At 25.8% G+C, this 27,574-nt stretch overlaps 2 protein-coding genes across 2 annotated transcripts; both read left to right on the forward strand.

The window, feature by feature from the left end:
- The first annotated feature begins 194 nt into the window (after positions 1 to 194).
- LOC114127500 (sodium channel protein Nach-like) lies at positions 195 to 14,288 on the forward strand. Its single transcript, XM_050205718.1, has 10 exons — positions 195 to 339; positions 428 to 631; positions 3,800 to 3,959; positions 6,104 to 6,246; positions 7,236 to 7,392; positions 9,046 to 9,340; positions 9,745 to 9,798; positions 10,455 to 10,590; positions 12,946 to 13,067; positions 13,761 to 14,288. Exons 1-10 carry the CDS (start codon positions 245 to 247, stop codon positions 13,919 to 13,921), a joined length of 1,527 nt encoding a protein of 508 aa, XP_050061675.1. The 5' UTR covers positions 195 to 244; the 3' UTR covers positions 13,922 to 14,288.
- Positions 14,289 to 16,879: 2,591 nt separating this feature from the next.
- Positions 16,880 to 27,560, forward strand: LOC114127496 (sodium channel protein Nach-like). Its single transcript, XM_027991742.2, has 10 exons — positions 16,880 to 17,640; positions 18,807 to 19,010; positions 19,788 to 19,950; positions 20,076 to 20,218; positions 22,889 to 23,042; positions 23,767 to 24,061; positions 25,058 to 25,111; positions 26,398 to 26,533; positions 26,882 to 27,000; positions 27,310 to 27,560. The coding sequence occupies exons 1-10, from the start codon at positions 17,543 to 17,545 to the stop codon at positions 27,558 to 27,560; spliced, it is 1,617 nt and encodes a 538-aa protein (XP_027847543.2). The 5' UTR covers positions 16,880 to 17,542.
- Positions 27,561 to 27,574: the final 14 nt, after the last annotated feature.

Consider the following 27,574-nt stretch of genomic DNA (forward strand, 5'->3'; position numbering starts at 1 on the left):
GTTATTATTTTTTTTTTTAGTAGCGCCCTTTTATTTGAATTATAAACTGTTTTCATTCCTTATCGAATGATATCATCTCCCCCGCACCCCTTCCATAAATATTTAACTATTAATATTCCACTTTTATATTTTGTTTGAACTCCAGTAACATTTAACACTTATCCAGTGTCTAATGTTTATAATACACTTTTTAAATCCAAATAAAATAATGTTTATGTGAAAATACTATAATATTTTATTTATCATGACTCTAAAATCTATCTGGGTTGACTACTGTAAAAATGGTTCAATACATGGTTTGAGGCACATTATTCAGAAAGATGAGAAACCATGGATGAGGTATCTTATTATTAATATTGATGTTATTGATTTATTATATTTACTTAAATTGTTGACAATTTAAAGTGATATTGAATTGTACACACAGATTTATTTGGGTACTGTTGTTAATCGTCTCCAGCATTGCAATAGTGGTTTTGGTCTCAGCATCTTGGGAAAAGTATTCTTACTCTTCAATGGAAATCACTGTGGATGATCCTCATTATCCAATCACCAAGATTGATTTTCCCGCAGTTACTATTTGTCCTATCAGCAAAATCATGTACTCAAAGGCTCTCGATCTAGTGCTTAAGTATATACAATTAATTTAATTAAATTCTCTAATTATTATAAGCACATAATATATATATATATTATATAACATTAAGCAAATAAAGCTGAATAATAGTTTATTTCAGCTGATAAAATACAACTGTAGATTAATTTGTGGAAAAACAATATAATTAATAAAATTTCAATTGCTAAAATTAGAAGTGGAGTGTATTGATTGCTATTTAAATGATACTTTTAATTTATTTATGAAAAAAAGGAGTCCTCTAATATTTGCAGTCTTCATGTATCTTCAAAAAAGAATAATTTTAAAAGTAGTTTATATTTTCTCACTAACTATATAATGTATAAAAAAAGAAACTCATACAATTACGTTGAAAAACAGCATCTTTCGGTACATATTTACTGAGTTTGGCTCAAAATAATAGTTTTAGAGGGTACTCATAAAATAATTAATAACTTATCTCAGATATATCTCTGTTTTTTATTTTGAAATATTTATTCAAAATTATCGTAGTAGTTTCTATGATTTATTGTAAACATTATAAAGTATACCAAATTATGAATTAAATATAAGTAATTGTTTTTTTTTTTTAATATATTTGAATTATTTTTGTATTAAACTACATATTATATTATCATGAGAGAATATTTATATTTTAAAATTAAAATTTTTTACTGAAATTTGAATAGTATTGAACTAATTTTCAACTTTTTATTTTAATTTCTTTACCTATCTCCTATTATATATTATATATTATTATTTATTAACTACTAGTTTAAAACTATGATAGCTCAACAGTTACTAATTATACATAATACATTACACTAAAAAATTATATAGTACAACCAGAATCCAGTATAAAATAAATTACAATTTTAATCGCAGTTGTGGATTTTGTGTTAAGTATTAAGTAAATATTAAAAGAAATATTAAGTGTTTTTAGTGCATTCATTTAAAATAGCCGTTTAGCTTGTAGAGCAGGCATATATTGTTTTCATATAACACCCTTTGTATGTTTCTGAATTGCTATGGTTACCATTTTATTATTTATACTTTATATCTAATTAAATAAACACTTGTACATACTATTGACAAATGTCAATCATTCAGTCTAATAAAATACATTTTTAACTGTTTATAATTTTTTGCTAACACCTGTACAGACGTGTTGATTTAAATTTATTATTATTCTAACATAAATAAGTATCAAATTATACATTATTTTTATTACAATTTATTAATTAATATAAAATCATTTCAATATCTACCTATTTATTGATAATAAGTAGATTTCTTAAATAGTAATAATGTTTTTTATAATAATATTTAAACAGTTAATCGTATTTAAATAATATTTTTAAAACAAATAAACAATGAACAATTATTACACTAAAATAAATAACCTATGCCATTTAACCTTTCAAAATATTATAAATGTAGTTATGTATAAATGTATAATAGGTAATGTTTAAAAATATACTTAAATATTAAAATAAATTTAGAAATAAGTATTTTTCAATGTATGAGTGATTTAATTTTTACTTATCTATTTTATTGTAGGTATCTTTACAGCACCAAAATAAATAAAAGCTTGATACAAGATTAGGTATTTACCTACAATTATTAAATTTATGGAAGCTAACGAAGTGGCGTCTTTCCTTATAGATTACATTATATTTGTTGCGGTGAAATGAACAAGCTTGTGGTACTCGCACGCACGCGCTTATATTATTGCCTATACTGAATTCCTTAAAAACTGTCCCTTAGCAATCCTCACTCTCATTCGCAAGAACATGTCAATACTCAATACTAACAAATAACGAAATATTTAATAGATCGTTTTGACGGACGAAAATGATCACAAGAATACTGATGACTCATTGGAAACTGAATATTTTTTGATAGTTTCTTTTTTAATTGATGAACAGCAGCATTATACCTACAGCCCTCATTTTTTAAATTTACTTCAAATAATTTGTAAAAAAGACTTTTTTTTTATACTATTTTTTAAACATATAATGTTTGGGATTTAAATATTGAAAAATATAACTCGATGTGGGCTATAGAATATTTCCCTCTATCGATAAAAATAAATATGAAAAAATTTAGTTGATTCTACAGGGCGGTATCATCGTTAATCCCGTATAGAGTGTATTTTTGAGGACAAAATGGCATTGGCACCAGGCGACTTATTGTGACGTTACGCCTACATTTGCTGTCTTTGTAATGCGCCTTAAAAAGTTATATATGCTTAGCAAAGCAATTTATGTACGACAGTCCATGTTTAAGTTCGTTTATTTAAAAATATTAGAATGAATTGACCTATTATGAAACTTAATGGTTGTAATATAATCTTTGTTCGTATTTTGGTTTTTTATAATAGATAATTGTAGTGGAATATTTTTAATTGTTGCATTAATAGGTATATATAAAATGCTCTTTTCCTCTAAAAATTAGAACTAAGTATAATAAAAAAAAAGCAAAATTTATACGAATACAGATAGCTGCCCGGTAACGTTCTTACTGTTATATTTTATTAGATAATTCACTCTAAATTCTATTTTTTGAATTTATGAAGCTAAACGTGAACTGATGCACGTACATTTTTTGTTATGAAGTTTAAAGACGAAGACAAGATAATGCGGCTATAACTTCATTTTTAATTTCTTGTTTCCTAATAAATTGATATAATTCAAATAAATTATTATTCATTTGCAGACTGATAATAAGCATTTTAATCATTAATGATTAAAATGCTTCTACCAAAATTAATAATTTATGAAACTTGAAATTCTCGGGTGATAAATGATTATTTTGGTCCAACAACCTATAGCTACTTTAGAGTGTGGGTACATTTATATTTTGTACTATCTATAATTTATAAGTAAGTAATATGTTGTATGAATCATTAAAAATAAAATTAAAATTGTAATTATTTGACCTGAACTAACCTAATAAAATACTTTTGTCAAACGGGAACCAATTCAATTACTTTCTTCTGGTGTGCGAGAGGTATACCTAAATGTAAACTGTTGCCTGGTGGTTAAAATTGTGTAATTATTATCAGAGATTGGTGTACAACTTATTATTTTATTTTTTTCTATTAAGTAGTAAGTTAGGTTGGTCCGTTATACACTTATAAGTTATAGTGCCTACCTACCTACACTTTTTTTTATCTATTTTCAGTAAATATTCCAACGATTCCGATTTAAGAACTAAGTGGGCAAATTCGTTGCAGGCACTTTCAAGGATACAGTTCCCGCACAACACGAATCTTTATTATTTTCTACAGAATAAGTCTACAGTCAACATACCCTTGAATGATATATCTGATCTCATGTTAAAAGTAAGTCGCGTTGGGTTAAATATTTTAAAATATACTCGTACACACCTATAAACAGCTAGTGTTGTAAAGTAGACACCTATAGGTATAAGGTAGTTCTTATCATTTGGTTTAGAAAAATATTCTATACTTATATTTCTATTTCTATACTTATGATATTGGTTTAAGTATAAATAATTGGTAGAAATTATCCTATGGCAATGAAGTTTAACTAGGTACCTACCTATGGATTTTAAGATCCTAACCTAACCTGAGCTTAGCGATAAATGATATATTTATTTTACAATGTTGTGTGTTTTCAAAATATGTTGGCTCCACATTTTTATAGATATTTGAAATTATTTATTTTATTTTTTATTTTAGTAATGCTTATTTACAAATAAAAATCTTAAAAACACAATACAAAATTCTTCGTATATTTCTTTAGCAAGAATTATAAAAAAAAAAGTAAAATGTTATTACATAATTATTTTTGAATTAACATTTTGACAAAATAAACAAAATAACGATTTTCGATCAAACATTTTTCAATATTTTCTTTTAATACATATTATAGGTATCACTAGAAATAGATGTTTTTCACGTGCCTACCTATCATGAATTGAATAGTTGACAAATATACTATACATTTTCAAACAATGATGTTATTCCTCTTGGGAAAACAATCAAAATTTGTTTTCAAATAGATGTGTCTATAATATATTTTATAATATCGATGGCTAAGAGGCCAACATTTGTATGTCACAAACACTAAATTTTACAGGAGAGCAGTTTTAAGATTTTAAATAATTCCACACCAAATAATTTTTGTTGTAGTTTTTGATTTCAGATGTTACAACTTATTTATTTGTGAAACATTTTGTAGATTACATAAATTATTACTTTTAAGTCTTAAATGCTTTTGTTGACGTAATAATAATGTATGTTTTAAACTTAAATGGGACTTGTTATGAATGACAATTAAAATATACTTTTACAATGAACATACGAGGTTTTGATGGACTTTTAAAACCTATTAATTCAATATAAACTCTAATTAATTAATAGTATAAATAGTTAAAATTTATTTTAGACTAATTTTTTGATATACTAAATTAAATAAATATAATTGTCGTAAAAAGGTTAAAAAATATTAAAAAAATTATTTATTGTAATAAATAAAAAGTAGTGTTTTCATCAAATTTTTAGTCAAATAAAACTTGTTATTTTATGCTTTTATAAAGACATCACATTTTAAATGTAAGAAACATAAAGATATACCATACATAATAATTTATTTTATTTTATGATAATAATTATAACATTATTATTTCAATTAAATATATTAATTGACTATTAAGTATTAACCAATTAAAATGAAAAAGAAGAAATTCACAATACTGGAGTCATAACGAGAGACATAATATGTTAAATGATAATAATATTAATATCATATTAATCATATTATTATCGATAAAAATAATATGACGTATCATCAGTGATTACAACAACATGTATTAAAAATAGGTATTCTAAAAAATAATACGTCCGGACATATTACATTTTTAAAGATAGATTAACAAATTCAATATTATCTAAAACATTATACGTCCAAAATTGAATGAATTGTTTTTGACAAAAGTAACAAGTCCGGACTTGTTATATCTGTCCGCTTAAAATTTAGACCAGGGTAAAATATTGATTGTATGTCTCATTAATTTAGGACTTGTTATATGTGTGCACTAAAAAAACCTAACTTGCGTCAAAATCACAAAAATATATAATAAATAAAACACGTTTTAATTAAAATATTGACGTATAATGTTTTACCGAATCAAAAAGACGACCCAGATTAACTCAATAGACTAATAAAACGATTTTAAGAAAAATTGAACATACAACTTTTGGCCTCTTAGCCATCGATATTAAGAATAGGCACATCGATCATGATTTGATAAAATATATTAGTATAATATTTCATTTTTATCCATGACTTTTGGGCTTTGGCCAACAGGCCATTTTTTTTATTTCTGCAGGGGGATAAGGTGCAAATAGATCGTAAATGTAAATTATTTTAGTCGTTTTCATTGCTATATTTTCATTTTACTTTTAATATTTTGATGAATGGGTTCTAATATATTGTAAATAAATCATGATATATTTTATAGTTGGCACCGTCCATAGAAGATATATTTCAAAAATGTATTTGGAGAGGCGCAATGTATAAATGCAAGGATATCCTGCGATTTCAACGTACCGAAGAAGGGTTTTGTTATTCGTTCAACAGCCAAACGGCCGAGAGGAATGAAAAGTAGGCACCTATCCTACAGAGTACAAATAGAGAGCCTTTATTAGGGCATATCGCATATTAAAGCGTTTACTATCAAGACTTTTTAGTTACAACTACACAGGACGATTATAAACCAAATATAATACTATATTGTATGTACGGATTGGAAAAATTTCCATCGAAGTGGTTACATTCAATAATTAAGGTTGTACACCGTGATGGTATCGTTACCACTAATACATATCAATTTTATAAAGCCGAGTTCGCAGCTATGTTGTTTATCGTGCAGTGTCGGTTAGTGAATGATACCACAATTATAACGACAAATCAGAATACGACACAAGGAACTAGCCTAGCAGACGTAGCTGCGAACTTGGATTTAATAATACCCATAGAATAATAACTTTAAACACATAATATGAGTTATTACACAATAACAATGCAAAGTAATTCTTAACCAAATTCTATAAAAAAAACAGATAAACATTTTATAAACCGTACTCACAACACTACAACAGTATATAGCTAATACAGGTAGATAACTATTAATAATAAACTCTTCGATCACAATATACCGTGTTTCAAAAAGTATCTATACTTAGTACACATTTTTAGATGTTTTTCGTAAATAGTACCTAGTACCTACAGATACACGTGAAACCGCGAAATTCCATTTCCTTAGAAGAAAAATCTTTTCGTTAAAATCTATGATAACAAAAATACGAATAGAGAAATTCTACATAATTTTTTTTTTAACTTTATGAAGACGTTTTTACCATATTGTCACCTATACGATCTAGCTACCTGTTCCAATTACATAAAAAAAGTGTACAACCGATTATTTTTAGCAATACATCACTTTATGTACATTTTAAATGGTAATAATAATATGACGTTTACATATTGTAGGTCAGTATATTATGTTTTTTTTTTATTTTACTAATCATTTTTTTTCCTTATAAGTTTATGATTATTATTCTTATATAATATAATATAATATATTATTTTAGTGACAACAGCCAAATTAATCCACCGTTAATAGGATCGGATGGAGTACTTATTCCACTTCGAAACAACGCCGCGGGCAAAGGGACCGGACTCAGTTTAATAATGAGCAACATGAGCGACAATTTTTTCCCAAACGATAATCGTAGGAGAGGCTTTAACGTAAGTAAATAGGTATACTTATACAATATAGACGTTGGTGGTTGTTAGATGTACGAGTATATTTCTGATATAAATAGGTTAAGATAACAATTGTGAAATATAGTGTTGATAAACTTTTATATTTTAGTTAGCATAGTAATCAAAACATAGTAGTAAAAATGTAAATAAAATTTGTTATTAATCGGGTTAAAATAATAATTACGTAAGTTAAGGTGTATGAAATGTAATTAGTATAGTAAGAGAAGATGTAACAATCGATAATTACTCAATTGTAAATTTAGTATATAAAATATATGGTTAAGACATCAAAGGGGTCAGTTGTGGTGATCGTGTGACTCGATCACCACTGGACGTAGTGTTCAAATAAAGTATTTCACATCATTTTTGGTTTTACTTTATTTTGGTATACGTTCGAGTAATCGGAGTATACGACAATAGTTAAGTACAGTTTTTAAATATTTAATATTTATTCTGTAATTCGTATGGTGATAGATGAACCTAAAACCATTCTGATTAGATTTAGTAATTTAGACAACGTCGTAAGATAATATAATAAAATTATTAAGTGTACATTTTATTATTATTTTATGCTTGATTTTAACCCCGGTCAACCTGGACGAATGGAAAACATTACTTATTAATGTATTATTTATTTATCCTTATATTGAAATTATTTAATTTTAATTTTTTATGGAAGTCACTTAGTCAGTATCAATAGAAAACTAAATCTAATAAGATTAAATCATGTTGTATTTAATTTAGTTATAGGGAGTTATCAGAGCTTTGTATCAGTTATATACTTATATGTTCTTAAATCGTCTTATTTGTAAATTATAATGCTATAAAATCATCAATTATTTATAAATATAAAAATAAAAAATATAAGTGTATATTCATTTAAAATTGACATTATTATAAAGCTTACCTATCTCTGATCTATACTACTTTTCATAAAAAAAATATTTTCGTTAGAAGATGCATGTGTACTGTATATATCAGGGGTGGCCAAATTGCGACTCGCGTCATAATTTTGAGGCTCGCATCTAAATAAAGTATTCTTGATATAATATTTTAATTTTAAATTATTAATTTTTTTTTTTATACATTTTTTAAAATCAGGATTATATGTTTTTAAAGCTGTCCTTGAAAATTATAATATTATGTGGATACACTCACGACGTCGAACAGCACTATAAAGATAAATCCATTATCCATGTATGTCTGTATGTCTCTATGATATTTATGAAGACAAAATTAAGATACAATTTAATTTTACATTATTATGTTCTTATTTACAATTATTGTTATTGTATTCTTCACATTTGATTAAATTCGATATCTTTTCTTATTTACATAATAATATTATATAGGTATAAATATAATACATACATAATAATTATATAATATCATGATCTTTCTTCCATTTTGACTCTTCCGTATTTATTAATATGTTAAGTGGCTCGCTAGTCTTTTCTCGACGGTCATCCCTGGTATATATAATTAATTATTGTACTCAATATAGTTTACCCATAAACATATTATTGGTCATGCGTCTATGTAAACGCCACGTAACCACAATAGTAAATTGATAGTTTTAAGTCTATTTTTAAAAAACGTACATAGAGGTAGACAACTGTAATTTATTCGGTACAGGTAATGGTGCACACCCCCGACTCCTTTCCGGACGTGGCATCCGCTTACAAAGTACACGCCGTACACCATCGCATCACGCGGATATCAGTGAGCGTGGCCCAGGTGGAGGCGGATGATTCGCTCGACCGTCTCGACAATACGAATAGCCACTGTTACTTGTACAAAGCAAAGGCGGAGTACCTCAGCTCACTGTTACACAAGAGCAGCAGCGAAGACACGTGTTTCATCAAGTGTAGGTTGAGGGCCATCTACAATGCGTGCAACTGTACACAGTACTTTTTCAAATTGTACAAAGGTACGATGAGTCGTTACGATTTTTAAATGAATACATCATAAAAAAATATCTATAAATTATAATATAAAAAAAAAAACTTTCATATTAGCCTTTCATTAGGTATTAGGTATTTTTTATATAGGTGTATGATTTATGAGTTATGATAAATGTGTAACAGCTAATTTAGGTTACATTGTTGTTACCTACTTGTTATATACATATTATATGTATTTACTTATACAAATTACAATAATATATATATATATATATATATATATATATATATATATATATATTTTATCATAACTCACTATAATACAAACAGATTATTGTTAAAATTATTTTTTTATAGTGGTGTGGTAATCTGTGGTATGTTATATAAAACAATTATTTATAATAATAATTGTATTGATGTTATTTTATAGGCCTAGGAAGTCACTGTGGAATTGAACACATACCTTGTTTGATCGCGAATGATAGTAAGTCTACGGTTCATATTATATACTATCATCTATTATAGCTATTTTTATGGATTTAACCATGTTGTAGGCTTAAAACATATAAACTATTTTAATCGAACGATTAAAACATTAATATTATAAGAAGTACCTACGCTAAATCTATACCCATAAATAAATAAATTATAACTTACCTATAAAGTATAAGCTTTAATTATTAAATTACGTATCTATATATATTATTGAAAAAGGCTTGTTAAAAAGTTAAGCCAATTTTGAATATATTATTATACATATAACTAAAAATAATTAAATTATATATTGCTAATCTACCTATTAAAAACTCATAAGTTAAAATAAACATTTGATTTGTGCATTGAAAATATAAATATAATACACCTGTATTTATCGTTTAGAATTTTTAAATAAAAATATAGCATTAATTTTAATGGTACGTGTTATAAAAATAAAAAAAACATAGAATCTGTCTGTAACTGTTAGTTATATAATATATTTTAGTTTGATTTGAAATATTTAGGTACGAATGAACATTGTATGCACAGTATTACAAAACGTACTTGATAATTACTAAAAAATTAATATCTATATGACTATAAACAGTATAGAATAATATTACTGATATTGGCGCACAATAGTATATTTTCCTTATTTATTAGTACTTCAACGCAACCCCAAAGTTCCAGAAGATGTACCAGGGTTTCCTAAATGGAGTATACCATTTTCTATGAACTGCGGTTGCCGACCGCCTTGTTCATTTATGGCGTACACGACCGAGCTCCGGTATGAAGTTAGGTAAGCACGTCATTATGAAATACGTCAATACTTTATTATTAATGAAAATTGATATGCTATAGACTATAGAGATACACACATTAGAAACATGTATGTATGTATGTACTGTGTGTACTATGTATTAATGGTTGAATATTTTCCCAAATTATTATTTGTTATATACAATTATAAAATACCTATTATTTCAATATAAATTATATTGTTCGAGAGTCTTGAAAATATTAACTCGAGTATTCTACAAAACTATAGTAGGTACGATACTACGATCTATTATCTATTATATTATGGATTCGTCTAAAGTTGTATGTAGTTAATAAAATAATTAATAGTAAGTTCAAATAAACATTGTTTAAAACAGTAGTTAAAGTAGGTAGTACTGGTAGTAGGTTAAGTAAAAAAACATAATCTTTTTATTAAAAATATACATTTTAATATTATTTATAATGCTCAAATAAAAAGGTTATTAGTGTATGCAATAATTATTTTTGTAAGACACAAATTCCTAAATTCAAAAACCTAATAATCACGCATAGCTATATTTATGAATTTATATTTTATAATAATAAAATATATATCTAAGTATACAACGGTACAAAATATTTAATATAGGTACCTATACTTATTACGTATTATATAATAAAATTATGACAGAAACGATGAGTTTCATTCAACAATATTAGCTATCATAATAATTACAACTATTGCACTTTACTAAAATCATAGTGACTTATTAAGCCTTAAGAGTTTAAATTATTATAAGTTGTACCTATACTAATAAACAATGTCATGTACAACTTTCAACTGCTACTTGTTATGTAGGTACTTATATATTATATTATTGTGATGAAATAAATAAATTTTAGATTCTGAGCGGAACTTACTATATGAATTGATTAATAATGATGTTTTTTTTTTAAATTTTATACGAAAAAATGATTCGATTTTCAACTATAAGGATATTTTTTTTATTTTTATACATAGGTATTTCAATTTTTTTTTCTATAAATAACGATAAAAATTTATTCACTAGGTAAAAATTCTTAAAAAATTAAAATAGATCCCACATGAGTTGATCCTACGTCTGTAGGTATAAAAATATTGAGAGTACATAGACATAATTATTTTTGAATGTAGGAATCTGAAATTTTTATAGTTAAAGTATATTTAAAAATGTAATATAAATAACACAATATTCTTCATAAGTAGTTCATAATAGAACTAAAAAATTTAGATGATACACGATAAGTTATGATAAGTTCAAATTTGGACGAAATCACATATTTTAAATAACTATGATAATTATTTTGTTATAATTCAAAAACATCATTCGTGAGACTTTACATCTTTCACGTACCTCAGTACCTATATTTTGAATTTTACTATACCTGATGACATTTTCAAAATATGAAGATAAATTTTAAGATATTAACTATTTATATACAATGAGACTATGATACTATCTTATACTATTTACAATAAAGTGTTATTAATTTAAAAGTTAATAATAATAATATGCCTAATAGGGATGGTAAAAATCAGACGCGGAATGAGGGGGCCCCTTCGGCCGTATTTTAAGTTATATAAAATTAAATTACTTTAAAAAATATTTATAAAAAATTCTTTATTTATCATTTTTTGATAATAAGCCCCCCCCCATTTGTGATTTCTAGATCCACGCCTAGTAAAAATACTATAATAATAAAAATAATAAAAAATTTAAAAATAAATTTAAAAAAAAATAAAATAAAATAATTATTAATAATAAAATAAATGCAATGTATTTCTCAAAAATTAAATAAACTTACCGTATTACTCATAACAAAATAAATGGATTGAATAGTTATAACAAAAAAATCATTTTGAAAAAATACACTTAATAATATTATGAGAATAGGTTGACAGACCGTCTCTATTCAAAAAAGTTTTTCATGTACAACATTTTTAATTCAAATTTAATATCTCTACTATCATATTTTTCACTCGAAACCTAATGTACAGCAGAGGTGTACCCACTTGCCAACTTTTTATGAATATACAATATTACAATTTTAATAATGATTTTTCTTAAAATAAATATTTCATACAATTTCTATAAAAAAAATATATGTCATGAGTAACCACTAACTCTTTTTGTATATAATAGTCCTCTTTAAATTGATAAAATTAAAATAAAACATTTTTCTATTCTTAAAAAATTCAGTTTTGATATAGTTCGGCCGTCTGTGATGGTAAATTTGAGTTTTTGTCAATTATATTAGCATTATTATTATATTTACTATATACATGGATCTGCTATAACAGTAATATATTTTCCAATAAAAATGCAATCTAAGTAATATGACTTAATTTCTTTAGGCAATTTGTTAACAATGAACCGCCATCTTCGAGATACGATGTATACTTGGAAATCAATTACAGAGAACTTTATGCAACAAGTTATCGACGATCCATGAGATATACTACTCAAGATTTGTTGGGTAGGTATCTTATACCTTATTATTATTTTTTTTTTCATGATATAAAATCACATGTTATAGAGGTTCAATATTATTTGACTATTTTCCTTACGTTAAACTTATTGAGAATCAGTTGAAAATTTCAAAAAATGCTTTCTTTATTCTTACATTTTATAGCAGTAATATATTTTATATATTTTACCTTATACATTATATTTAACTTAGCCAACTTTCTATATTTGAAGTTTCTAAGTGAAAATATTTGAGCAATTCTTCTATAAATTATTTAATTTGTATAGAATCTGAAATGCATAATAATTTATGTGTAGTAATGGTCCATCTTGCAATATCATCGGAATTCCATCAATATAATAACCATAACAATATACATCATGGTTTTTTAAAATGAAATTCAACACTAAAGATTTTTAACATATTATGTAAGATTTATCAATTTATGTGTCGAAATTGGTGAGCCTGTTACATGGGCGCCAATTAGGGGGGCAAGATAGGGCATTTACCCCCTCCTGGACAAAAATATTATGAACTTATAGTTCAATAAATATGGCATATTTACATTTATTTAGGAAAATAACATTAAATCTTTATTATCTTACATTTGGGGTTTTTTTATTTTGGCTTCTCTAAACTTTACCTATAGGCGCCCGTGGCACGTTCTGATTTAATAATATTAAATCATTTTATGTCCAACAGTATCGTTTGGTGGACTAGCCAGCCTGTTTCTTGGTTGCAGCTTGGTTAGTATAGTGGAAATCCTTTACGTCATCTACAAGTCATTATTGGTACTTGTGCGACAACTCTACAACAACAACCTAGCACGACGAGATAAAACTAATGTTAAGCGATCACATTAAGAGCTCAGATTTATATGCACTAAAAATCACAAAAATATATCCTTAAAAATATGCGTATATGCACCAAAAACAGCGTTTGAAAAAATGATTTTGATTTTAAATTAATATAAAACAAGTTATAGCAATATTCATTCATTTAATTTATTCATTTATTTTATTATACACCTCCTACCTAATCATGGTATAATTTGATATAGGTACTAAATTATACCATTATTTCTATAATTGATAATCAGGCCCGTAGCTAGACCGAATTTTCATGTGGGGCAAAGTAAATTTTTTTTTGGGGGGGGGGGCATTATACATACAAATTAAAAACAATGTCTATCTAATATTTTTAATATTTTTAGGGAGGCAACGCCCCTCCCCCCCCCCCCCCGTGGCTACGAACCTGTTGATAATATTATAATTTCTTGAAAAAATTAAAAGAAACAGAAAAAAATTCTGTTGAATTACTTGTCTTTATAAAAATCTTCATTTTTTTTTCGAAATTGAACTTACGATTTTTACAGAAAATACAAAGTAATGCAGTATGATGTCATAAAAATACCAAATATGAGATTAAACTTATAAAATAAAAATACTATAAAATGATAGAATATTTTAAAATATATTATGCTTTAAAAGAAATCGTATTTTAATTTTTAATTACACTTTTTTACATAATATTGATTTAAGTAAATGAACAAAAAAAGAAAGTTGAGGTAGTCACTTAGTTGTACATATTAGTATACTTAGTAGGTCAAAGTAATATAAATGTGTTAAATTTGAATTCATTAATATATTATTTAACACAAAGAACTATATTTCTGAGCTCTCATATATGATATGCGTCAGCAACTATTACTATTAGGATACTTTATAATTTATTTACCTATATTTTATATGCTACCATTAATAATTTATTTTTCTATCTTACCAATACCTACCAATGTATAATAGGGTAAATTGGTTCATGGTATAAATAGATTAAAATTAGTCGGAATATTTTTAAAAATTGTAATGTGTACTTTAATAAAGAAAATATAATAAAACATATACACGGTAAGTGATGTTAACAATTTTAAAATTTCTAATATTATGTATTGTTTCAACTACTTAAACCTAAGTACAAAAATATAATTTGATAATCTTAAATTATAATTATATTATAATTATACTAAAATATTATTATTTTATAATCTTGCCAAGGGTACAAGATTGTATATTTCTTGTTAAAATTAAAAAAAAATAATATTAATCTTGAATATTATCATCTAAAATTTTACATAGTAAAATCTCACATTAAAATAACTTAATAAACAAGCTGTAAATATAAATTAGATACTGATCTTTTTTTTGCTTTCCAAACTCTCTTAACCAACTAGATTTTAAAGTTGGTTCTAAGAATGGAACATCTATAATAACTTTGAGTTTTAGGTACTCATTTTTGATTGGTATAAACAAGACTTCTGTTAAATAAATGTTAACAATTTTATTAGTCGTAAATGATATGACAATTTATGTATGATCTATACACTCAACAATACGAAGAAAAATAAGGGACTAGTGTATACCATAATATTATTAAAGGATAGGACATTGACATTTTTTATTTTATGTTAGCTATTAATAGTAGATCACGGCAGACCGATAGATCACACGCTTTATACCAATGTCAAAAATACTGTCATAGATATTATAGATTTCAATTTACTAACCTATAATTTACCACCATAATTTGTACGTATTTGAAGTTTTTTGTGGATAGTGAGTTTTTGCAATCACGTATGTAAGTTAATAAGTGCTTTAATTTAGTACTTTCTAATAGTAGTTTTACCTAACCTTAAATTACACGTGAAAAAAATCTATAAAATTATACTATCTAACTTTAAACTTCACTGTAATTCTGGAAAAAAAAAATTACAATGTATAAATTGTTTAATTATGTACCCAGTAGTCAGTATAGGTGGTTGTGTATAATATAAATTATTTAATTTTTTTTATCCTGTTTTCTGAATTTCTGAATGAGAATAAATATACCCATCTAATATTATACTATCCTTAAAAATATTATACATACTGAGTTTATTTAGATTATTTTCAAATGGTTTTTGAAAATTAAAATTTTTTCAGCCATTTTCATTTTCACTACTACACAACCAGTATATAAAATCTTCATATTTCAAATAATAAATATAAAATTATTGAGATTATATGAGAATTTTTCTTAAGAGGAGTTTTTCAACTAAAAGCATGTTATCTTTGATACCGTTAACTATTAAACGACCTTACTTTACAGTCTTATATTTACAACAGGATGCAGCAATATTGTGAATTCTTTAATAATAAACACATTTATGTAAATAGGGGCCAATTGTACAACTACGCACAACAAAAATTATAGAAAATTTTATTTGGTATTGCGTATTTCTACACACATGAGATATAAATAATTTGTTTTTAAAAGATAGAAGATAAGATTTTTCCCGTAGAAAATATGCCAACGAGTTAAGACTTCATGAGAATAATAATATTATGACAGGACTATATATGATATATAGTATAGGTATGTAATATTTTACCACATACTTGAGCATTCATCAACTACTTCGTTTACTTAACAGGTATAAAATAGATACCTACGTATTGAATGTGAATCATGCAATTTATGTAAATAATAATTTGTGCTTATGTGCAAATGACAAGACAAGAGTTACATATTTGGGTGATTAACGATACCTAGTGTAAACAATAAAACTACATAAATTATAAACGGGCTTTCATTGACAAACAAAATATATTATTTAAACCTGTAGACTATAAGTAATTCTTTAGCATAATATATTTTATTATTCATTAATTTCAATTAATAACATATAAAATAGTACAAATATTGATATAATGAAAGTTGTGTAATTGTGTATTATATAGGGAGGTTTATGTACGTAAAATAATACCTATATTAATATTGAATCGCCTGTTTGGAAAATCAACGATATCTTTTCTATTGATAAATCAATTTGTATATTAACAATATTATACATTTATACAGGTATTTATAATTTTAATCGAGATGTCAAACAAATACAAATCCGAACGGTAAAAACGATTTAGATTTATTGTACCGTAAACAAAAATCATAGACATATCAAATTCAAACTAAAAACATCTACTCATAGAAGTAAAGGACTTCGAAATTGTTTGTTTGAATAATATCGGTATACGCCTCTATTTCATTGAATAAAAATCTTCCGTCATTGAAAGAATTGCAAGTATAGGTACCAAATACAGTAGTCATATCTGATTTAAATGGTGATCGTAATCGTCATAAATAATATTTTCTTATTATAACGTCAAACATATTTTGTAAATAAAAATATAAATTAATAATAAATTTAATTTAATACGAGTTTGACCTGTGTTTGCATAATATACTATAGTAAAATGAATACCTGCAATATTTCTTTTCTGATATTATAGTTCGCGCCCAGCAGTGATATTTTTATTTACTATAGTATAGTCGCGCCTACCTATAAATAATGTATGGTTCTGAATTATTGAAAATGTGAAAAATATACAATTTATCGATAGGTAGGTAAGTAGTTTCATAACAACGATTTATTATTCCATTCTACCACCATGAAGTCTGTAAAAACATTTTGGACCGAATATTGCGAAAAGAGTTCATTGCATGGTCTCCGGTATGTTGTCCATAAGGAAGCAACTCCTTGGGAAAGGTAAGAACTACAGTTTTATAATTACGATTTTCGTCCGAACTAACAATTATTTTAGTCTACTGGCGTAATTTATCGACATTATATGATTTCTATATATGAGGTATAGTATATTATATTATTATTATATACGCATACCTTATTACTTATTAATTATTATAATATTATATATTATATTTCATATCTATACATGGCTGTATCATATCGATTAATACAGAGATATGTTAATATTTAATACTGCGTATATGATCTATGATTTAGTTTATCTCTATGATATTCGTACTCAGCTAGTAATCGATTGACTTACTCCGTTAGACGAGGACATTTTTTTTTACTCAAAACTTATTATTAATCAATGATTAATGACTACTGTGTTAGTGTGTTACTATAAATCTACAAAAATAAAACGTCATTTTAGGGTAGAGTTTTTGATACTAATCGCTATCGGTTAAAAATATCTACAGGAACTAAAATTTAAATTTTGGATTTTATTTTTTTTTTTTTTTATGGTAAATATTTTTCTTTAATTATTATTATTATTTAAATTGTATTAATAAGCTTGTACATAATACTAAATTTAAAAGTTATTTTCTGATAAACTTGGATTAAACATTGGCACAGGCCGCTAGAGGTTAGAAAGGATTAACTTAAGTGTTAAAATTATACTGTATATATCAGTGTTTCCCAAAGTGATATTACCCCTTTGGAGTCCATAAAACTCCACGGAAGAAAGGATACAATGAAAGTTACAATCTTGATTGAGAGAGTATTACAAAAATTTGGCTTTATAAAAATGGGCGGTGACTGTATTACTGTAAACACCAACATAATAATATATATTATTGTACACAAAGTGGAACAGAAAAAGTTTAGAAAATCAATAAATTTCATCTAAAATTCAAATTAGTCGAATCATTTAAATATTATATTTTATTATGCATATATTTTTTACGTTATATGTATAGTATAATTTAACCAATCATCCAATAGTTAATAGTTATAGATGTATCATGTATATAATGTATAAATATAAAATATATACCTATGTCCTATACCAAATATAACAGTTTTCAGAAATATGATTTAATAACTATTAATAATATTATTTAATATTTTGTTTAATATTATGAACAATTTTTCTGTTTTAATTATAATATATCTTGTAATAGATTATTGTGGGCAGTGTTAATGGCAGTCGCTAGTGTCACTATACTTGTGCATTTGTATGCTTCATGGAAAACTTTCTCATATTCATCCATTCAAATCGTAGTGGACGATCCCCGATTTCCACTTAGCAAAATTGACTTTCCGGCAGTAACAATTTGTTCCATAAACAAAATCCTTTATTCAAAGGCTAAAAGATTGGTTTTAAGGTATGAATTAAATGTATTATTAATATTTTAATATAAGTGCCAGATTCTTATAAAGTTATATAAATATATTATACAATATACCTCAGTGCCTTTACACGAGTTACTGACATAAAACAATTATAAATTTCAAAATAAAATTTGTTTCATAAGTACCCACGTATATTATTTTATGATATTAATTGTTCTATTCGTTTAGTTTAATGATTTTGGTACCTATATATAAGCTGCTAAAAATGAATTAATAATTACTGTGATTATATATATAGCCATGTTGGAAAGGAATGTGAAATTCTTACACGAAACATGAACAACTTAAAAGGGATAATGTATTTATGCTCCTACATAAAATATATGCAAGTTAAGACTAGGCATTAACAAATTAAAATATTAAATTACCCTTTACAAAATTACATAACTTTCAATTTTTTTTTTAAAGTATTTTCTAATGTAACAACTTCAAATTCGTTCCATTATAATAAGCAGTAATTAAAAAGTTATTACCTAGTTTTACAATTAGCTTCATCATCCGTCATCAACTTTGACGGAGATATATTATGGAAAAATGTATCTGATTGTTATTTATTTATAATAGAATTCAAAATTAAAAATGCTCAGTACTTTATAAAATAATAGAGAATAAATATTAAAACATATTTGTCTACAAATACGCTTCTGCAGATATATCATGTCCATAATGTAGACTGTATCTAGTAGCGACTATCTATACTATTAAATAGTAATAACTATAACTGTATCACCTGTGTGGTTTGGTTTTAGTAAATACGAAAACGAACCGGAATTGAAGAAAAAATACGAAAACTCATTATACACCATGGAATTTTTACAATATCCGTACTACAAAGAACTTCCAAGCTTCGTTGAAAGTAACCCTGTTCTGACCAATTTCTCACTGGAGACTATCTCCGATCTCATGTTGAAAGTATAATGCTTACTAGTTATATATTATTATATAGTTCGCAAATATATATTTAACGCTATTATCTATTGTTATTAATTATTATGTAGCATAATTATATTATCATTCATTGTCGCGATGCGTTTTAGCTTATGCCCACCGTCGACGAGATGTTTGATAGGTGTTACTGGAGAGGCACCGGTTTCAATTGTTCGGAAATATTACGGCTGCAACGAACCGAAGAAGGATTTTGTTATTCGTTCAACAGCAAGACGTCGGAAAGGATGGCAAAGTAAGTACTAAAAACTAACATCATAATTTATCGGACTTATTGTTCCGTCTTGTTTATTCATTCATTCGTTATTCGTTTGATATGTGCAATTTATATCAATATTCAATCAATGATTTAATACTATAGGTACGTATAAATTGTTAGTACCTACTCTCTGTTCAATACCTTTATTATTTACATTTTTAACATAAAATAATAATATGTAATGCAGTACGACTATTGTGAAATATTTGCAAAAATAAACTTTCTGTAAAGAGTTTTTAATTTTAGAAATTAATTTAGTTTAAAAATATTTTTCTAAACAGTGATTAATTTAACCATCGACTCTGCAATATAATATAGTACTGTTTATGGTATTAATATAGTATTATAATTTATATTACATATTTATATATGTCTGTTTGTATATTCAGTAAAACAGTAAGCCGGTATGCCACATAATAATATACGTGTACGGAATAGTATATACATAGGTTTTATATGCAATGTAAACATTATTCGTACACAGTATATTTATTAAGTATTCAAACTATGGATTACCTATATAAAATTCTAAAAGTAAATAAACAATTTTTTTTATTCGCTAGTACCTATATACTTAAATAAGCAACAGTTACCATTAGATAATATTGAAAAGATTAAATTACATATTGTACAAAAGTATAACGATATATAAATTAAAATATCGGTGACTACGAATTTGATTGAAGCAAAGTTGGGTTTCTGGTTAAATTATATACAGATGAGTGATTCCGTAAGCATTAAAGTTTCTTTATCCTTGGCATGTATCGACATTCACTGAAAATATAAATAAACACATATATTTTTTTTTTTTTTAATGATATGTTTGGCCTACTAAATAATCACAAATTTCCACATGACATAGTTCTAAATAAATACTATATAATTATTTGCCAACATCCAGTCGCCATAAATAAAATAGGCATACTTTTTTTTTGGCATCAACGCCTGATGAGCATTTTACAACAAATTTACTACAATTGTAACAACTACATATAATCTATTTATATTAGAATATATCATAGAAATCAATAGTTATAAATTATAATATTATAATATGTATATTCTTATGAAAATTTTATTAATAGTCATAATTAGGTACTTACAATATAATATGGTGACTGTTAAGGATTTTCAATCTATGGCAATATAAAGTATAGGAACTTATAACAACTTGTAAATCGCAACAAATTAAAATACATATTTATGGTTTATAACTGTATCAGGTACTATTATATAATGTTACTGTTGTACGGGGCAACTTAAGGTAGGTATATTTATTATCAAGAAAAACGTTTTTTAAAGTCATTAATAAAATACATAATTTACAAACATTAAAACTTCACATGTAACTGTAGAATCAGTCACTCCTACTAATCCTACTTAGGTCGGTATATTAAATTTTTAATTACCACATCTTGAACGTTAACACAACATCATGTATAATAATAAAATTTCCAATATATAAGCTACTTACAAAAAAAATTTAATAAATAATATTATTATTTAAAAAACATGTACTAGAATTTTTATTTGCAATTTGGATAGCATCAAATATAAGTTATTAACACAATAAATTATTTATCATCAACAACAATTTGAATTTTATTTTTCTTTACACAGCCGAATTTATCTAGATAGATAATTTATTTATCTTAGAAAAAATGAAGCATAACAATATATATTTAAATTTTTTAGTATTAATAATTATCTGTCATGAAAATATAGGATTAAGGGCTACGCCGCTAGGTACGGCTATTAACATGATAACACAAATTTTATAGTAATATCACAAAGAAGCCAAAATCAGCTATCATAAACTTTGAGGGGAAATTACAATCATATGGGTATGGATGGGCTTTATCATATATTTTTTTTTTATATTGAATCATATTATTTTTCTGTGTTTAATTATTGGTTTTGAATTAAACCACTTCATATTTTAATATGAATTAGGTAATAAGTAATATAATTTTGATTTTAAAAAATTCAACAATATAGGCATTATTCGCTTTTTGTATAAAATGTAGTTTAATTCTTGTATCAATAATATTGGTAATAACACGTACGCGTTATGGATATACTACGTTTTAAAAAAATATGAAAAGCGTGACCTATCTCCATGATATAGTACAGAAAATAGCACGTTTTTAAGAAAAGTAGATATGGAACATTTTAGAAAAAAAATCTAATGGAAATAATACATTTTATTAAACAATAACGGTTTTAATCGATTTCTCGACATTTTATTGAAAATTGAGATTACACGTCTTGCATAGAAACACAACATAATATAATATACTTATTATCACCACCAAATAAGCCCCCCCCTCACTTCAAAAAAACGGATTAGATATATGATGTTAAGGTATACTTATACTACCTATATATAAGTATATACCATAAAAAGTATTTTTCGGATTTCATTAAAATAACCTAATAACTCTTACCCGTTAACAAAATAAAAATATATAGATGAGCAAGTTCGCTCCTATGATTTGGAAAAGTAGATGGTGCTAAAATTATGTAACAATTAAATGGCTTTTTAAATATGTTTAGACATACCTTCATTTATTTTAAGGAACTAAATTTCACTTACCGTAGATTATGCAGCTATAGTATCTATGATCGGTTTTGTTATGTTTTCAGTGATAGCGAATTCAACCCACCAATCGCCAAACCAAATGGAAAGCTAATACCACTCAAAAACAATGTTGCGGGCAAAATGACTGGACTTGAGTTGATTATGAAGAGTTTAATCACTGAATACTTTCCAAATGACAAGCGATTCAAAGGATACAACGTACGGCATCGTCGCGTTTTCGAAATTCGAGATCGTGACAAAGGGAAAAATATTATATTTTTATATGCATATATAATAAAACTAATTTCTCCAAAAATCAAACCTTCTCTCTTAATTCTATGGAAGTGAGAAGTATATACTTTTGAGAAAATGTATAATAATATCCTCCGTGCATGATTATACAATTGAATTGTAGTAAATATAACTCGTAAAGTTATAAATTACAATTTACAATTAGTGCTGATGAAACAATACAGATAACTCTCAAACATTTCTTTACCCTTTAAATTATATAAATACCTAATTAGTAGAGATAGTAATTAACAGCTTTATATAATGCCACTTTGTCAGAAAACATCGCTAGAGTTGCGAATTTGTATGTTGTAAACGTCCAGTTCATTATACCCAACAGTGTAATGATGTGATGATTATATATATAGTGAAAGAGATGGTGAGGAATTATGCACACAAATTTCATCAATAATCGACAAATAATATTTTATGTTAAAATCATATATTTACTGTTTGTTCGTATCACATCAGTGAAGTTGATAATGCAATAAAAAAAACATATTTAACTCTTTTATAAACTTTATAACACCAGATTGATTGATCCATTTTATGTTGGCTTTTTTTTGTGAATTTTGTATGTGTACCGATAACTGTTTAAAAATGTTTCAATTTTTACTTCAATGGACTTAGGTAGGTACCGATTTACTTGCAGATAATGATACACACGCCCGAGGACTTCCCAGATATTGCAAGCAGCTATAAGGTGTACAGCGAACTGAACCAATCGTCGCGGATATCGGTGAGCGTGAGTCACATACGGGCAGACGAATCGCTACACCGTCTCGACGAAAAAGAGCGTAAATGTTTCTTTTACGAGACGAGGACGACAACTACGAAGAACTTCCCATCGTCCAGGAGCAACGCCGAGGACAACTGTTACAGCGAGTGCCGGCTAAAGAGTACTTATAAAATGTGCAATTGCACGCCGTACTACTTTGACATGAAAGGTATAATACTGCGTTAATTGAATAATTGTACACGTGGCTCATTGTTACATAATATTATATAATACTGGATAAAAATATAATATACATATAATGATTTGGGCCATACAATTCCAATCAGGTTTAAGTACATGTTAATTTTAAGCTTTTGCCGATCGTCTGTTCATTTCTTGATCTTCGCCCAAATTACGACACATAGGTAACGTATTATTGTAAATTATCACTTTTGCAGAAATACGAGTACCTATGCATTATGCAGTGTACATGTTTCAATATATTTTGTTACTCGAACACTTCGTAAGCCATCTGAAAGACATCATACCCCTAGCCCCTAGGTATTTTTCAAATTTTAAATCAAGATAAAATGTAATCCTAATATTTCTGACTAACGATCTAGGTATAGCTAAATTTCTAAAATATTATTAGTTATACGAAAATACTTTATTTAATTGTTATTATTTAAATTATAATAAGACTTGTACGCACTTTCCAATATTAACCCATTCAACTTTTAAATATAAATAATATACAATAAAGCTTATAAAGAATATTAGTATAATATATAGATTATAGATCATAATTCATTAGCTAGGTTCATCGGAAACCTTAAAATCACCATAATAAAAATATTTAAACTGTAGTAGGTACTGCGTACAACGTTAAGTTGGGTAAAATGAGAAAACAAAAATTATGTATGGTAATTATTGTTATTAGATAAGTTATTAGGTATAATACTTATACCTAATAAATTATTAAATATAATTATTAATAAATAATTAATACAAATTTACAAAAATTACTAAATTTGAATAGATATACAAATCGTTTTTTATAAGTATAGCTTATGATTTTAATATTTTATCCACTATGTATAAAACGAGTTATTTGAATTATTAGATTGGTAGGAGGGTAATGATTTGGTAATGATTTTAAAATGGTCTGCAAATAAAAAATTGAAACGATGCGACTGAACTAAACATTCAATTTCTGTGGATATAGAGGGCAAGCAACAATGTGGAATTGAACACGTACAATGTCTCAGCAAAATCAAAGGTACCTCTGTCTTACTTAATACTTATAAGTATTATCTGTATAATTTATTATTAACAAATTAAATACGCACAAAATAAATTATATATATTGTTTATAAATAAGAAATTCAAAACATTATTAATAAGTATCAAATTAAGTATCTATATGCACTTTAGGCATCTACGTTAACAGATTACATAAGAATGAAAAAAATATTAATTAAATTATTACTTTAAAAAAAATTTAGAATAAGTACCTACAAAGTAGATATGTTTCCGTGATATGTTTTTTTAATAAAGGTATTTAAGTAATTTATTTCACTATTAATATTATTATTAGTATTTATTATTTAATTATTAAAATAATATAACTTATTTATACCTATTAGTCCATAATATATTCTTCTTAGTAACTTTTTATCAATAGCATCTTATTACAGTAAAACAATGTGTTAGGTCAAAAATATAAATACTTACTTACCTAAGTAATATCTTAAAACTAATCTACATATTGAAAAAACCGTTTTATAGAATACGTAAAAGTTTTAACTGTTTCAAGTCTCAACAAATATCGAATTTATTTTTGGATATGGTATAAAAAAAATAATTAACATCGTTATTCGTCGAAAATATTATGTAATTTCATCATCATCAACACTTGAAATATCTTTGAAAAATAATCGTGAATGTATAATTTTTAGATTTTTTAATTTCAATATGAATAATTGTTTAAGAGGAATATTGTATTATTTGTATTTAATTTTTAAAAAATGATGATAGACACAATTCATAAAACCAGTAGACGAGTGATACTTTCTAATCTATCACCAAAATGTACCAATATTTTTTTAGTTACCCAACGTTAAAAATAACATTAATATTTAATATAACGTTAAAAATTCATATCAATAAAACGCAAAGAACGTTAAAGATATCTAACATTTTTATATCGTTCAAATAATCTAATACTTACTTGAAAACAATAACTGTTTATATTATATGATGAGTTCCGAAATATTAACTTAATTTTATAAGTATTATTTTATACGCAGACAATTATTAGTTATTACTTATTACTATATTATAGTTTATTATACCTTGGTCCCAGGGCCGGTTATAGGCGTAGGCAACGTAGGCACTATGGCGGAAAAATTTATATTTATATATAGAGGCGGCATATAAGAAAAAATAATAGAACAAGAGGCGGCAATTTTGATTTTTGCCTTCATATAAAAATTTGCTTGCACCGGCCCTGCTTGGTCCATAAATAAGTTAACAAATTTATTAACTGTTGATCGCGTTTTATAGTGCTTCAACACAACGCTCGGGCATCGGATGAAGAATTTGGATTTCTTAAATGGAATGTACAAGATTTCATGAACTGCAGTTGCCCACACCCTTGTTCGTTTGTTGGATACACGACAGAAATCCGTAACTATGCAAAGTAGGTGCAATATATATGTATTGATAGCCATGTGTTAAGGTAAGCAAGGTATAGGTTGTGGCAATGTAGGCGCTATGTTTATACATAGTATTTGAATTAGTCTTTTGAATTTAATATCATTAGTAATTTATTACCATGCATAATTTTCAAATTTAAATCGAAATCATCACTAGTAGATTTTATTTTTTATTATTGTTTAGTCTTGGACTCTTGGTAATTAAGAATTTTTGTTTTGTTACAATTTTGTTGAAACAAGACAATACAGAAAAAATATTAATAACTATATTATAAATAATATTAAATAAATTTTGTGGTACTGCTGGGTATAAATTCTAATTGTTGTTTTAGAGACTTCTTGGCTTATACAAAATTTCCACACGCTTATACACACATAGAGGTACATTACAAAGAAAGATTTGCCATCAGTTACCTAAGGTCTATGAAGTACACTACACAGGATTTATTAGGTAAGTTTAACCAGTTTTAAAATTCTAAAATTGAAACTTGTAGTGAGTACCTGCAATGTAGCCGCCATGCAGTGTAAACTATATATCTTTAAATTATAGACTTAAATCAATTAAATCATTCAAAATTGATTTACTGATTTACAATCTCTAATTATTATTATTTGAATATCATATTTAATATATAAATATCATTAATTAATATTATAGAAGTGAGTAACATATTATATACCATATTGTACAATTATATATGCTAATAGATATTTTGTCCGAAAATTAATATTAAATTTATGTTTTACATATTTTTATTAGTGACATTTGGTGGAATGGCAAGTTTATTTCTTGGTTGTAGTTTGGTCAGCGTGGTGGAACTAATTTATGTTATCTACAAATCGTTAATTATGCTTAAACATAAATATACAAAAGTCCAAACACTTTCAAAACATGAACAACAACTCATTTTATATCGTCGCCAACGTAAAACACATCATTTTTGCAAGCCTCTGTATATTAAGCCACCAGGTATCACACTACCAGAAGTTTGTAAGAAAGTCAAATATTGAGCAACACAATAGGT

Source organism: Aphis gossypii, chromosome X (assembly GCF_020184175.1).
Source record: "Aphis gossypii isolate Hap1 chromosome X, ASM2018417v2, whole genome shotgun sequence".
NCBI classification, from domain to species: Eukaryota; Metazoa; Arthropoda; class Insecta; order Hemiptera; family Aphididae; genus Aphis; species Aphis gossypii.